General features: G+C 41.4%; 1 protein-coding gene across 1 annotated transcript; it reads right to left on the reverse strand.

Moving 5' to 3' along the window:
- Positions 1-1499: 1499 nt before the first annotated feature.
- LOC136581709 (leukotriene B4 receptor 1-like) lies at positions 1500-2556 on the reverse strand. The gene has a single exon (XM_066582332.1). The coding sequence runs from the start codon at positions 2523-2525 to the stop codon at positions 1500-1502; it is 1026 nt and encodes a 341-aa protein (XP_066438429.1). The 5' UTR covers positions 2526-2556.
- Between the last annotated feature and the right edge of the window lie 13961 nt (positions 2557-16517).

Consider the following 16517-nt stretch of genomic DNA (forward strand, 5'->3'; position numbering starts at 1 on the left):
GTCACATTCCTCCATTCACTTATTGGACTACTGGAGATAGCTAAGCGCTAGAACTTGGCTATCTGTAGCAGTCCCATTGGATGCACCTGAGATCTTTTCTAGGGATCGTGAGCATTCCAGCTGTCAGACTCCCATCACTCAGCACATTACCCTTATCTGGTGTTTTGGGAATAACTTCCTTTCATGGGAAAAACCCTTTACTTTTTGCATTTGAAATTGTCTATATACAAAACACTTTCATAATCCTTTGTTAAACATTTTCTAGAAGATCTCTGGTCACATCTGCTTATGAATTTTCTAATGGAAGCCACAATGCTCTGCCAAATCTGCTGCATGTGTAGTGGCCCAGAGTTAACGGAGGCCCCTCCATAATGTTTTATGTCTGTTTTGTATCATTGTATTGTAAGTGTTTTGTCTGTATGTATTTGGTTTATGTGTACTGCATGGCTGCAGGACTGCAAGGGTTAGTTAATGTCTGGTATGCGGTGTCCTGTCTGAAAAAATGTAACGTTTTGTGCATCATGTAACTATTTTTTATATATGTGTTGGCAAGAAGGCAATGTAAGGGAGTCTAGGAGAAGTGTGGAGACGCTTGTCAGTCTGAGGTCTGACAGTGAGTGAGCCACACAGATACTACAGAGATTGGTCTACGTGAGGAGAGACTGGAGGAAGTTGAGTGACTCCCTTATGCTTGGCCTGGGCCCATTCTACCCAGGAGATTTCAGTGTTACCACAGAGCATTGAGAGAGGGAAACAAACCGCAGCATAGTGAGAAGAGGACAACGAGAGTGAGTTTTGACCGGTAGAGAAAGATAGACAGTTGCCGGGAGTGGGATCACACAGATAACTTGGGCTGTGGATTATCGTGACACTCCGAGAATTCTCCATGTTGCACCACTCTAATCTGTTGTAGCTGTATCAGAACTGTTTATGTGAATTGGAGTTTGAAAAGTTACAGTAAACGGACAGTACTGACTGTTTCCGGTTCTTGCTCCGAAAGTTGCCCTGTGTGTGGACTACTTTATTTCACTTGGAAGATCTGCTGCAAAGCACAGAACAGTGGCATCACGTGGGACAACTGACTTAAAGGTAACTCCCGGTTACTACCCCTGTGATCTCCCCCAGCAGTAACTTGGTCGGGTTCCGAGCTACCCCCTAGGGGAAGAGATGATAGAACCCTGTGACAAGGCCTTTCTCTACACCGCTGTCTCCTCGGCTGTTGGCCTACTTCTCGGACGCTGCCCATGATGGAAAACATTGGTGCACAACAGATTCCATTTAGTTTAAAGGGATCCGTCACGTTCGGTGGAGGTGTCCAGCAATTTCCTGGGAAAAGTACTTCATGCAGCCCTATTTTTCCCAAATATGACAAAACCCACGATAGAGTCTCTGAGAGGAGCTTCTGATGCAAATATGAACAAAGTCTTATTATGACATTTACACTGTTGTTTAACTCCATGGAAAGAAACCGTCACCACAAGTAGGGCGTTCATATATTTTTAAGCCATCTGAATGTCCATATCAACTGTTGGAATACTGTCAATATGTGTACTGACTGCGGTATTTCCATTAATTTCACTTTGCTTTTCTGTCTCTATTTCTCCAATGTTTTCAAAAAGCATATTCAGCCTTTTAATCGTTGTAGGGCGCTTTAATTTAAACGCATAATAGAAATACAAAACAGGGTTCATGCAACTGTTTATAAATACCAACGCCCCACAGATATCACCTCCAATGTTCACAATTGCTTTCAAACTGCAGATGTCCAGAAAAACAGAGATGATATCCATAATGTTGAATATGTGTAATGGAATCCAACATATGACAAAAGTGACCACAACAAGAACGATTATTTTGTCTGATTTGTGTTTGCCCACAAATTTCATTTTTCTGAGTTTTTTCCATAAGTAGGTGTAGCAGATGATAATAATGCCAAATGGAATCAAAAATCCAATAAAGGTTTCCAAAAGAAGAAATATTACCTTTTGCATATCACTGGCGTATTCATGTAGAATGCATTGGAAGGGTTCTCTACTTTGATTTGGGTTGTAGAATGGAAGAGAGTGAATACCAAATACTGCAGCTACTACCCAAATAAAAATGGTAATTTTTTTTAAAACGCATTGCCTGGTCCATCTCTGCAGATCAAATGGCCTAGACACAGCCAAAAACCTCTCTATACTCAACAAGGTTATAAGAAATACACTGGCATACAAATTGGAATATATAACATATACCAAAACTTTGCAAAAAAACACTCCAAAAATCCATTTGTTGACAGCAAATGTATATATCCAGATAGGCAGAGATAACAGAATGAGGAAGTCAGCAAGTGCTAGGTTTCCGATTAACAGCACAGTGGCAGAAATATTCTTCAGCTTTCTATAGATGGTCCACATTACCATTATGTTTCCTGGCGCCCCAATCATGAAAGCTAAAGACAGTATAGTGCATGCACCAACATTCTTTATGGAGTAAGTAGAAGGCATCTGATCCGTCTCTGCAGAGATATTGCACAATAACATTTTTGTATTTAAACAAATAATTTGGTTTCCTCTGAAGTAAAAAAGGGTGCCCTGCAATTTATAAATAAAATTGTGAAAAATCTACTGAAAAACAGTTGCAAAACTTTTGATTAATTTTCCTGCTCCTTATTGAATTTCATAAAATGAGTTCATTTTCATTGGATTATTTTATTCTTGATTGGTAGACGTTTTTAATTCTGAAAGACAAAGGAAATATGTAAATTACATATTAAAGTCAAGTATAAAAGTTTAAAGAACAATGTCAGATCTTACTTAGTTTTCCATTGATGGCACTGAAACGTAGGCTATCCCTAACCAACTGTGGTGTGGCAGACCCTGCCTAGAAGCAGGGCGATTGCCCCAATAAGTCCTACGTCAGGAACCTAAGGGGCCTAGTCTGTCCCTAGATGGAGGACAGGGATGGTGTTTAATGCAGATGGAAACAACAATGTATATAAGACAGTATTTGGTAGAAGTGAATAAGTACCACACAGAATAAATAACCACAGGTACTTAGCTGACAGGAGTCCACTGACTCAAACACTTAAGGCAGGACAATAACCAGTGCCGATGTAGAAATGGGCCCTTAATACATACACTTGCATTATGCCTGATTTTTGGATGGGGAAACACGTCCCTGACAACCAATCAGTCTGTACACCATAGGATGTATTGTAGCAGGGATGTGAAGAAGGTCACATTATGCAATGAAACCACTGAGGGATTTCTGATGGGCGACTCCTCAGGGCGTCTCACCTTTTTGGGAAAGGTAGAAGGCACTCTTTGGCACCCAGCAACAAATGACAGAGAGCATGAGCCAAAGGAGCAATCACATGCACAGGGGCTCACATTGTTACCTCACCCTGGATCAATGAATAGGATCTGCCATGATCAGTCAACAACAAAAACATACTGAAGAAAAAAACAAAAACATCTGCATGGATGAGTCCTTATTAGAGATGAGTGAGTATACTCGCTAAGGCACATTACTCGAGCGAGTAGTGCCTTAGCGGAGTATCTCCCCGCTCATCTCTAAAGATTCGGGGGCCGGCGGGGGGTGGGGAGCGGCGGGGGAGAGCAGGGAGGAACGGAGGGGAGATCTCTCTCTCCCTCTCTCCCCCCCACTCACCCCTGCTCCCCGCCGCAACTCACCTGTCACTGGTGCCGGCCCCCGAATCTTTAGAGACGAGCGGGGAGATACTCGGCTAAGGCACTACTCGCTCAAGTAATGTGCCTTAGCGAGTATACTCGCTCATCTCTAGTCCTTATCCTATGTTAAGCTAAACTAGTGAGTAAATGAGTCACTAGTAAATGAGTGACTCTAGTAAATGAGTCACTAGTAAATGAGTGACTCTAGTAAATGAGTCACTAGTAAATGAGTCACTCTGCACCTAATGATCCTTTTACACAGGATGAGCTGTCAGGGAAACCATGTCTGACATCTCATCCCAGTGATGCTCACTTCTGTGCTGTTACACAAGAGCGAGTATCGTTGGCATCGCTCAAAGCGCTACCAAAATGTAGGCAAAGTGCATCGGGGAGCGTTCTACCCCCGCCCACCATTCACAGTAAGCAGGTTGAATGGCACATTGTTCAGTCACTGCATACATTTACACGAGACACTTTTCGTTCAGCACGGGAATGTGAACAATTCTGAGCCATAATCGTCCTGTGTAAAAGGTCCATAACATGTGTAGGGAAAAGTGATTAAGATACCGCTGACCTATTTACTGGCATTTATCAAATGATTTCTAAGGCAGAAAAAATACATTAAACGTGACATATAGTCATATAAATGGCCAATATTTTATGAGGAGTCATTTGCCAAGTCATTTGCCATTGCTGTCAGTATATAAACAAAGCTAAAGACTAAAAGTTACAGGACTTTCTCTTCTGTACTGATTTCTATGTTGGGATAGCACTGGGGTTCATAGAGTTAAAGCAACTGTCCGGTTTTGGAGGAAGAATGATGGCCACACAGCTTCTCTGACTACCAGATGCACACTGTGTATTAGTATGTATCATTAGTCTGAGACACTACAGACTGCTTTGAGTGGCCACTGCTGCCCATGTGAGCATGCAGTGTATTGGACTAATAATGCATACTAATACACAGTATGCATCAGGTAGTAAGAGAGGCATTATGGCCAGCTTTGTTTGTCCAGGACTGAAGGGTTGCTTTAAGAAACTACTGAAAATAAGGGATCTTCTTAATAACCCTAGATCAGCAACAATATTTGTCTTAACTCCTAAAACACTAATGATATATTTACCACCAGAATGGACATAGAGATAGACCATGAGACTGCTTTTAAGCCTTTGGAGAGAGGAGGCCCAGTTCTGGTTGGTCCCATCCCTTTTGCTACTGGGTTGTGAGAACCTGTACAGTTGGGTGACTCATGGAGATATCGCAAAAAATAAAGTGGCACCTATATAGCAAGATACCTTCCAAATTCGTTACATCTGCTAATAGTAATGTTATGGTAAAGTTTTAGCTTTAAATTCCAACTGCAAGATGGTGCTCAAAGCTGATGTATATTATGAGACATAGTTCTTAAGATTTCCAATTACACAAGCTACAGCAATAATATTGCTTTTACAAAACAACCACCATACGTTAACCCCTTAGTGAACGCCAATACACCTTTAGACGACCTTACTGGATGGGCCTTATCCCTCACTGTGGAATATAGCCCCGGGGTCTATGCAGGGGACAGCTCTCTGCTATCAGTTTTTAGAGGTATCCAATGGATAACGGTGATGGCATAAAAGTGAACGAAAAGTAAAATAAATTTAACGTTTCAGCTCGCCTCACAGATCGAATCCATGGCGGAGAGCTGAAACTATTCACCTCTCTCCCATGGTGTTCTGGTCCTTCCAGAACCTGCCGCCGTCTTCTGTACTTGCGAGTGAAACGCAAATGTCAGGCGCATGCACAGAGGGCTGGGGAGCCCGAGAGATTTAAAATCTCCCTGCTCCTGGCTAGTATAAGTAGCCAAGAGCTGGTAGAGGTTACCGAGAACTGTTGTATGTGGTTCCCGGTCACATGATCACCGTTACCCAATGGAAAACGGCAATCATATAAATTTTAAAAAAGTGTAAAAAGTGTAAGTTTCATTTCCCCTCATGGATCATATCCATGAGGGGAGAGGAAATTACACACCTAAGGCCCACAGATTTATCCCCGCCTTCTGCGCACACGCCCGTTGCCGGAATGACGAATGCATGCGCAAACGTTACGGATTGCTGGGGTAATTTAAAATGTCCCTGCTCCTGGTTACCAAATGTAACCAAGAGCCTGGAGATTTCACAGGAGCTTCCGGGAATGTACCCCAATGGGATCTTTATCCTTTTATCTTTAACCTTTTCCCCAGCTTCGGCGTATGCACCCATCAGCAAAATGGCAAATGCAAGCACAGAAGCTGTGGAAGGGCCAGGAAATTTAAAATCTCCTTGCTCCTGGTTACTAAAGCTAGATGAGAGCCTCCACCAGTGACCGAGGGCTGCGGTTAGCGGTCCCTGGTTACAAGATCGCTGTCATCTAAGGGATCATGGCGATCATGTAAAAGTTAAAAAAGGTTGACGTTTAATCTCCCCTCACTAAGAGATGAAACTTCTTACTGGAGGCCTCCGCATTTAAACCCTGATGCAATCTTCCTCCACAGACCTTCCTCGGCTTCGGTGCTTGTGTTTGCCATTTGCTGCCGCCAAAATGATGGACACATGTAGGAGCCTGGGAGGGCCTGGGAAATTTGAATTCTCCTTGTTCCCAGTTACCAAAGGTAGCTGAGAGGTTGGAGCTGTGACCAGTGGTCTCTTTGAGCCGTCCCCAATCGGGTGATAAAAAGGTAGTGTGATCTACTTTAGGCTGATCTCAGACGACCAGATAGGAATTGGGGATTTTGCATCTGTCTGATCTGCGGTAATATGCAGATCAATCAAATGCATTGAATTACACAATTCTATTCACATTAGTGGGTCGGAATTACGTAATCCACTTGCAGAAAACAGAACACAGCAAGCAGATTCCACATACGGCCGTGTAAGCCCGGCATTATTCAGATCACTACCTGTAATACGTAATTTACATGAAGTCCCTGGGATTCCTCGCCTTTCTGCAGTTCCAAGAGCAGTTTGTTGAACACCTTCCGTTTGAGACCGCCGCACCTCAGCAAGATTACGGAGCCTCACAGAGAACCACTTTTTAGTTTCAACGGTTTTTATGGAGATATTTTCAAAAGTAGTACAGGAAAATAACATTCTTACGTTCCCACACAGGAGGCTAATTATTGTATTCTTAGCGTACACTAGATTTTAATACAACATTTTACTGTATGGAGTATTGGGAGAGGGTAACAAAGGGTATAAAACAGGGGGTCATCAAGGATCCAGATCAGCTCCCTGATAAAGCCTAGTAAAGAACTGGAGCCGGCTTCCAATGGGGAATTTTAGGTAGAAGAGAAAATGTGACATAGTCCTGGGACTTTAAGATAGCTATTTAAAGGATGTCACGTAACTAGAAAATTCGATCAGGTATCGGTCCGTATAGCATGGATCCTTTCATGTAGCTTAATTGTTGAAACTCTATTGATCACCTCTGGTACAGAAAGGTTCGGGGATTTACATCTAGAGGCGATGTGGATCCTTGCGGCCATACAAATATCCTATATAAGCTTATGGGCTTTGAATCTAAAACCTAGGAGAGCGATCCCCCAGGAGGAAGACCGTGGATATTTTAGGTATCAGATCTACAAACAGCTGGTTTAGTAAACTATGAATTTGCATCCATAGTTTCACCACCTCCGGACAGGACCACCAGGTGAGGAACATACTGCCCAAAACCTGACAGCCTCATAAAAAAAGTGGGGATAAAGAAGATCCGCAGCAGACCAGAGGATGAAGTAAAACAAAGTTCTTTTATTCCAAATCCATAAACGGTACAAGCAGCGACGTTTCGACCGTCTCCGGTCTTTATCAAGCATGCTTGATAAAGACCGGAGACGGTCGAAACGTCGCTGCTTGTACCGTTTATGGATTTGGAATAAAAGAACTTTGTTTTACTTCATCCTCTGGTCTGCTGCGGATCTTCTTTATTTATTTGGGCTGCAATATATAAAGGTTGGTTCACCCTTATTGATCGGCTGTGCAGAAGTTCTTCCCCATGATTGGGTACTAAAAGTGGTGCTGCAGGACCTCTTCATCTATAAAAAAAGTGGGGAGGAGGATGGGAACAGGTGGTGCAGTCTCTGTGGCACCAAATACGTTCTGTGTTGGATTTTGACGGAGGTTCCAATGAGGGAAACCTCGTAGTGAGCGTGGTGCAAGAGTGCCATCATCTTTCTAGGGACATCTCCTTCCCCAGATCCTCCTCCCATCTTCTTATGAGCAATAATTTTTCCTCAGCCTCAGGCTTATTTAACATACTATAGATATATGAGAGGGTCCCTCTCTAGGAGGAATCACTCACACATAGCTTCCCAAATAGGATGGGTAGGGGAGGTGTAAGAGGCACAGATAAGGAATGGACAAATTGAAACACCTGGTTGATCCGAAGATATTCTTGTGTAGGTGGCTTGAATTTGGCTATAAATTGCTGTATGGTAAAAAGCTTTGATTTGTTGTAAATATGGCGAAGTGTGGTTATTAGAGATGAGCGAGCATACTCGTCCGAGCTTGATGCTCGTTCGAGTATTAGGGTGCTCGAGATGCTCGTTACTCGAGACGAGCACCACGCGGTACTCGTCTCGATTAAACGAGCACTGACCATTGAATTCAATGGAGCCCGCAATACAGCCGGCTCCATTGAAAGCAATGGCCTGCCGGCGAGCGCGGGATGAATTGTCGGGAAGGGCTTAAATAAAATGTGTAAAAAATATATATATATATACTCACCTTGTCCCGGCAGAACGATGTTAGCCCATTGAATTCAATGGAGCCGGCAATACAGCCGGCTGCATTAAAAGCAATGTGCTGTCGGCGATCGTGGGATGAATTGTCGGGAAGGGGTTAAATATATAAGCCCTTCCCTGCAATTCATCCAGAAATGTGTAAAAACAAAATATATATATATACTCACCTGGTCCCGGCAGACGGAGTTCAGCGCGGCCAGCGCAGTCCTCCTGAACTGCTCTGAACAGCTGTGAGTAGTATTCAGCAGCCGGGGATTTAAAATCCCCGCCTGCTTAAATGAGCTGCCTCTAATTGGTCACAGCCTGACCAATCAGAGGCAGATTCCACTCACACACCCATTCATGAATTTATGAATGGGTGTGTGACTGCTGCCTCTGATTGGCTCAGCGGGACCAATCAGATGAGAGGCAGCAGTCACTCACCCATTCATAAATTCATGAATGGGTGTGTGAGTGGAATCTGCCTCTGATTGGTCAGGCTGTGACCAATTAGAGGCAGCTCATTCAGCAGGTGGGGATTTTAAATCCCCAGCTGCTGAATACTACTCACAGCTGTTTAGAGCAGTTCAGGAGGACTGCGCTGGCCGCGCTGAACTCCGTCTGCCGGGACCAGGTGAGTATATATATATTTTTTATATTTACACATTTCTGGATGAATTGCAGGGAAGGGCTTATATATTTAACCCCTTCCCGACAATTCATCCCGCGATCGCCGGCAGCCCATTGCTTTCAATGGAGCCAGATGTATTGCCGGCTCCATTGAATTCAATGGGCTAACATCGTTCTGCCGGGACAAGGTGAGTATATATTTTTTTTATTTTTACACATTTCTGGATGAATTGCAGGGAAGGGCTTATATATTTAAGCCCTTCCCGACAATTCATCCCACGATCGCCGGCAGCCCATTGCTTTCAATGGAGCCAGCTGTATTGCCGGCTCCATTGAAGTCAATGGGCTAACATCGTTCTTCTCTGCCACAGCTGGCAGAGGAGAACGATCTTTATGCTGACAGTGGGGGGGGGGGGGGGGGTCTCACTCTTGCCACTATTTTGGCTTAATAGTCGGACCTGGGAACTTGAGATGCAACCCAACATGTAGCCCCTCACCTGCCCTATCCGTTTCTGTGTCGTTCCCATCACTTTCTTGAATTTCCCAGGTTTTCACAAATGAAAACCTTAGCGAGCATCGGCAATATACAAAAATGCTCGAGTCGCCCATTGACTTCAATGGGGTTCGTTACTCGAAACGAACTCTCGAGCATCACTGAAAGTTCGACTCGAGTAACGAGCACCCGAGCATTTTGGTGCTCGCTCATCTCTAGTGGTTATACCATTATTTCTCCACCATGTAAAAAGAGATAGATCAAGACTTGGAGAGAACTGCGGCTTAGGAATTATTGGTAGCACTGGGGAGATTTTAGATCATAGGTTGTACTTAAAGCAGGTGCTTCTCCACAGCAGAAGAGAATATTATGAAAGGGGGCTCATCTGTAGCAGTCCTAGGCGGAGGGGATTCGTAGACCAGGTTAAGAAAGGTATAGAGTGTGGATTTATGTGTCTTTTCTCTATGTCCACCCAAAGCGGACTGTCTGCGCTAACGAAGCAGACTGCCCATTGGGCTATTCGTGCTGACTTGTAATTTTTAACCTGATTGGGCACCGAAAGGCCTCCCAGACGTGGGTGATAGTGCATTATCGTGTACCTGATTCTAGAGCGTTTTTTGGCCCAGATAAATTTAAATATGGCGCGTTGGAATTTGTGGAGAGTAGGCATAGGAATAGGGACTGGCAAATATCTGAAAATATAGAATATCTGTGGTAATGTGACCATTTTAATTGCGTTTATTCTTTCCACCCAAGACAGATAGGGTTTATCCCATTTTAATAGATCCACTGCAAGTTTTTTAATTAAGGGAGGATAATTCCACTTACACGGGAACTGTATGGAGGTGGCTAAATTGATACCCAGATAGGTTATGTAATGCTGCTTATACTGGAATTGGAAATTGAGATTCATTAATTTTTTTAGGTGTTCTGAGGTATTAATAAAAGCTATGTCCAATTTATCTATATTTACTTGAAGCCCCAAGAAGGTAGCCCAAGTGTCTAATATAAACATTAAATTCGGTAGGGACATTAAAGGCTGGGATAGAGTCAGTAAGAGGTCGCCTGCAAATAGGCTTACTTTATATTCACTATCTCCCATCCTTACCCCACTCACGTTCAGGTTATTGGGAATTGCCACTGCCAACGGCTCAATAGCCAGAGCAAACAGAGACAGGGGGCAACCTGTTTTATTGCCCCATGTGCCCATCCCAACCAAGCCTCTGTAATTACCCCTGGTTTCAGACACACCACACAGTTTGCATTATTACTTTTATCTAAGATTTAGGCAATATCAAAAAGGTGGAGGGATTATTTTTAGGGAGTCAATTTTTTCTTCTGCACAAGGGAGCAATTAGGCCTGGAATTTACTCAGGGGCTACAATGGGTATGTTTCTAAAAACTGAACAAGCAAGGGGATCCATTTCGGGTTGCAAGTCTTCATTCATATGTTTGCTGTACAAAAAAAATGTTTTTGAAATGAGACAATTGCCAAAAAAATGAAAAGCGTAACTTTTCCTTTTGCTTTTCTTAGATTCATTCAAAAACTGTGGTCTAAATACTCAGTATACCCCTAGTTAAATTTGTTAAGGGCTCTACTTTTCAAAATGGGGTCATTTGTGGGTGTTCACCATTGTTTGGGCCGCTCAAGGGCTCTACAAATGTGCCCTCGGGCCTAAAACACCTTTAAACAAAATTTCTGTTCTGAAAGCCACCGGCTGCTCCTTTTCAGTTGGGGCCTCATTGTACATACGAACATAAGATTAGAGCCACAATGGGTATGTTTCCTAACACAGAACAAACAGGGTTATACATTTAGGAGTGCAAATCCTCATTTTCATAAAAAAGAAATGTCTTTAAAATGACATATCTGCAAAAATATGAAATTTTATTCTTTCTCCTCTAAATTGCATTGACTCCTGAAAAGAAACTGTGAGGTCAAAATACTCCTGACACCCCTCAGTGAATACATTAAAATGTGTTTTTTCTTTAAATGGGGTCATTTGTGGGGGTACCTATCATTCTGATACCTATGAGCCTTTGCACGTTTGGTGTAGGAAAACATCTTCAAAAATTTGTACAGTATGTTTGCACATATTTGCACTTATAGCTGTTACATTTGTGTGGGCAACTAAGTACTGGGCCCACACGAACGTGACCCAAAGACATGGGTTAGGGAAACTGACCCTGTGCTGCAGGGAAGATGACTTGGCCCTACGCACAAGCAGAACGATCTCCTCAATAAAGGCAGCGCCATGCTGGAATCTTGGCCTCCCTAAAAGGGTGACACTCGCAACCAGGCGGAACTGACACATTAAATGCACAAACTCACCACACAACCTCGCATACTAAAGCAGATGGTAAAGCTGAATATAAAAGCAAGGGATTAGTTCGTACATTGGCCAATGAACTTAAGCTGCAAGGCTTCTCTTGTCTTGCAGTCCCTACTCTAGCAAGACACTAAACAGGCTGCACAGGACACTAAACACCCAGCAAGCTGCAAGCTGAGCAGACACTACTCACACATCAGACAAGACTGAGGAAATATAGTTTCCTCATTGCAGAGTGGCTGGGGTATATATCTACACCCAGACCCAGGGGATTGACTGACCTGAACAACCACACTCAGCCTGCTCAAATAACCCTCACCTGTGCAGGTGTGCTCCTGGAACCCTGTAGAACAACAAACTCCAGCAGCACAACCTAAGAATAGCAGTTGAAAAAATGAAAAAAATGTCCAAGTTTTCCCAAATTTGGCTCTTTTAATGAATATATACAAATTCTATCGGTCTATTATATCACTTAAATGAAGTACAATATGTGGTGAAAAAACAATGTCAAAATTATTTCGATATCCAAAACCTTTACGGAGTTATTCTGTGTTAAAGTGACACGTCAGATTTCCAAAATTTGGCCTGGTCATTAAGGCGCAAACAGGCTCGGTAACTAAGGGGTTAAAACATTAAGTATTGACAATGGCATTTGTCATGTACTAATAATATTTGTCCTGACAATCTACACATTTGTGCTGTTCCAACCAAAAATAATTCCAAATATATGAATTCCCTAGATCTCCCTACTTGGCGTGTTGATGCCATACTGAATGGAATAAGTCTTGAAATTAAATAAATTACTAAATAAATATAACATACAGATCATGGCATAATAAGTAATTATGCATACTAAGAAAAGTACCTGAAAATAAGACAATTTTTGGTGAAAGTCTGAAAATTCATGGTTGTAGACATAAGAACCTGAAACTAAAGGTTTGTTAAAAAGAAAAAAAATGGAGAGTACCTTGCCTTGTATTCGAAAGTTCAGTTTTTTGGACCATCCTACTGTGTAGTTCCCGCTATCTCCAAAGAAACTGCACTGTAAGCATATAAGGAATGGGGAAGTGACCCATAAGTAATAGAAAGTGCTTTTTGTGGAAAACAATTACCCTACTTTCCTGGCATCATAATGGAGAAGTTCATTTTTTATCATAACTTGGTGGCTCAGTCTCTGATGTACATCATTGTTCGCTAGAGATATAAATATCAATCCAAACATTAAAAAAATGTTAGAATTAACCTCCTAGGTCAATATATAAATCTATATTATAATGCTCGAAACTTAAGGCTAAAATGTAATTTTTTTAGGGAGATCCAGAATTGGCTATCACTTTGGCTAGCTGCAGGGTAAGCCATGCAAATGATCAAGTGGTGGGTGAGGCTGAGGGGTGGGTTGTCACATAAACCACATATTTTTAATGATTTTAGTAAAATGACACTGCAATGTTCTAAAGAATTTCAAATAAAACATAGAAGATGGGTTGCAGAAAAAAGGCTGTATGTTCCACTTAGTCTGCCCTTATATCATTTCCTTTCTTCTCTCGATACAGATATATTTAAACTCACTTACTTTTGATTTTCCAACCACATCTGCAGGAAATATGTTCCAAGCACCTACTACTCTTCCAGGAAAATAAGATTTTCTGACATTGCTTCTGGAATGGTTCAGCCAGCGGTATGTTGAAGCATCTGTAGAGTCCCACAAATACTGTATGTTTATGTATTTATGGATAGCTCATTATTCTGTAGCACAGAAATGACCAATCAGAGTAGATGAATCATAATCATTGTAATTGGCTGCAGGAGAAATTCTGAAGAAGCAAAATAATGCTATTTCGGATATTTGCAGAGGAAAAGAGGAAGCTAAAAGATATCTTCTAACTTTAACTTAACTACTTCCTAATCTGTGCATTTTCTGGTTTTAGCCATGTGCATGTCAAATGTCATTCATTTCAAAGCCTAAATATATTTGGTCTCGTTCTTTCAGAACATATGAAGGGTTCAATGAAATAATAGTCACAGTCTAATTTTACTGAAAGTTGATCATTTCAATTTGAATTTTCACAACTCATCAAGCCTAAAGTATACAATGAAGTGGAAATCTGAACACTGTAATACATGCAGGGAACATTTCTAAAGCCGAAAACATGGCTGAAAGTGATATAATAAAGAGAAAACATTTTTTACCTCTCCCTTAATCATCATTTGGAACATTATCTGATTGTGGCAAATCGTCATAGTAAAGTAATCATGGTATTCCAGTCGTAAAAATTGTTTTAGAGCCTTAGAATCATTTTATTTGTCCACATGTAATAGGGGAAGAGTAGAGTACAGATTATTCAACGGTCCAACATCTTTGAAATTATGTTTTGTGAGTTTTAACAAAGTCCAAGGCCAACTGTAGAGACTACACAGTTTGGGGTGCTACAGATGTCATTTCCATTCACTGGCACAGGTACAACGGATGTAAAAATGTGTTCTGATTATTGAACATCAGCATGTCCTGTTTGCAATGATCTCTGATCAACCTTGCCTTCTTTACAATGACTGAAAGGGACTGTGATCATTTTTTCAGTTATCTGCCTTTAGCAACACATTCTACAGCATTAATCTACAAAATGGCAGGTTCATGTAAAACGCAAAAAAAATTGACTTTTATCATTCTTTAGGTGCGTTCACACGAGCGTAGGCGTATTTACGTTCGCACGAGCGCAGCGTATAATCGCCGGAAAGAACGTTTTTCGCCGATCACGACCAGAGCTAGAAAGCGTATTTTCGTTTGTTCCTACTTTTCAAACGGTCTTTTCGGCCATCGAATATGCGTTGGCGCGTATTTCGGTCGCATATGTTCCATTTTTTTTTCGGGTTGCCGTTTTTACGCGCCGTAAAATCGCCCGTGCGAACGAATACTTTGGAAATCAATGCCTCAGATGGTCACGTTTATACGATTAGGCGCAAAAACGCGCCGTTTATGCGCTCGTGTGAACGCACCCTTTCCCTGCACCCTTCCTATATAGAAATACTAATATATGTTAATTTAAGTTATTTTAAAAGTTCCTCTTTTTGCACTCCTAGTAATGACTATAAAAACAGTTGTTTCATATAAAATGATCTATTTCAAAAATACATCACACCAATGTTTCAAATGGCCGCATATATCGTCCCGCAGTAATGACGAGCCTACATAGTCGCATATATACGCTCGTGTCAATAAAGCCTAAATCTACAAAGTGACAGGTTGTGTTTAAAATGAAAAAAGTGGCCTTTTATCATTCTTTCCCTGCAGCCTTCCTATGTAGAAATACTAATATATGTTAATTTAGGTTATTTTAATAGTTCTTTTCGAAGAAGAGCTTTTGCACTCCTAGTAATGACTGTAAAAACAGTTGTTTAATATAAAATGATCTATTTCAGGTTTTGGCATCATAGACATTTATAACTATTAAATAAAAACAGGCCTTTGGTGTTCCAGCGTTGGACAAATCAGAAAAAATATTTTGAGATATAGATTTTGCATTAGCATTATATAGTTTGCATTAGCATTAATCACTTAAAGGTTATCTGGTGTATGTTTTTGCTTTTTTTCCTTCTACATGGGGCATCTATATGGTGTGTAGCAAGGCAGTGCACAGAATGGCTTGTAGGGGCTGTAAACAGGTCTTCTGTGTACTTCAATGTGTGTTAATCAGCAGCTGTGTGAGTGTGTCTGGTGGATTTTAAACCTCCAGACACATTGAATTTCCAGCTGAATGCATGGGAAAGAGGCTGCTGAGGCAGCTACAGGAGCCAGAATCCTGAGGTCTGGTGCAGACCACACTGTGTCTGACATGAATCTGACAGGGAAGGACGCCCCTTAGACACTCTGGTAGGGAATAGCAACAAGGATGCTGCAGGTTGTAAAACCAGAAGTTATATCGTGTTCCAGGTGTATATGTCGTGTTCCAGGCTCTCCCGACGAAATCCCATAGCTTTTCAGTGGGGCAAGCCGCAAGATTTCCGTCTTGTGGGAACCTAGCCTTACAAAAAATCCCAGAAAATGCAAAATAGGCCAGGAGATGGTTCTCAAGAGGGAAGCATTTGGATTCTGACACTCAACACTAGGATTCCTATGGGAATGAACATCAAAATGGATCTGTTACATATGTATTGAATTTATCTTAAAAACAAATTAATAGACAGTCGTGTGGTAGATCAGACAAAAAGGTTGTTTATTATTTGACGATAGGTATAAAAAATACACGTGAATAAACAGCCGTTCAAATCCATAATTTACATTATATTTGTATTATTTTACATCAAATTTGAGGCAGATTAAAGATATGAAATTTAGACAAATATTCATTTTATCAATAATAGAGACTTATAGCCATATATTGAAACCGGAGTATTCCTTTATAGAAGCACTATAAGCAAAGATTTATTAAATTAAAAAACCCTCTCTCTTCTATTTATAATGGTATGGAATATGCAGGTGTTTTTCTAGTGGGAAGTAGTAAACACAGGCACATTCTGCCCAATGAAAGGGTTAAAGGGGTTGTCCCGCGGCAGCAAGTGGGTCTATACACTTCTGTATGGCCATATTAATGCACTTTGTAATGTACATTGTGCATTAATTATGAGCCATACAGAAGTTATAAAAAGTTTTATA

Source organism: Eleutherodactylus coqui, chromosome 11 (genome assembly GCF_035609145.1).
Source record: "Eleutherodactylus coqui strain aEleCoq1 chromosome 11, aEleCoq1.hap1, whole genome shotgun sequence".
In the NCBI taxonomy this organism is placed as follows: Eukaryota; Metazoa; Chordata; class Amphibia; order Anura; family Eleutherodactylidae; genus Eleutherodactylus; species Eleutherodactylus coqui.

What these genes read in the sequence shown, in the direction of transcription:
- LOC136581709 (XM_066582332.1), bottom strand. Translation starts at nt 2,525, where the DNA reads ATGTTATTGTGCAATATCTCTGCAGAGACGGATCAGATGCCTTCTACT.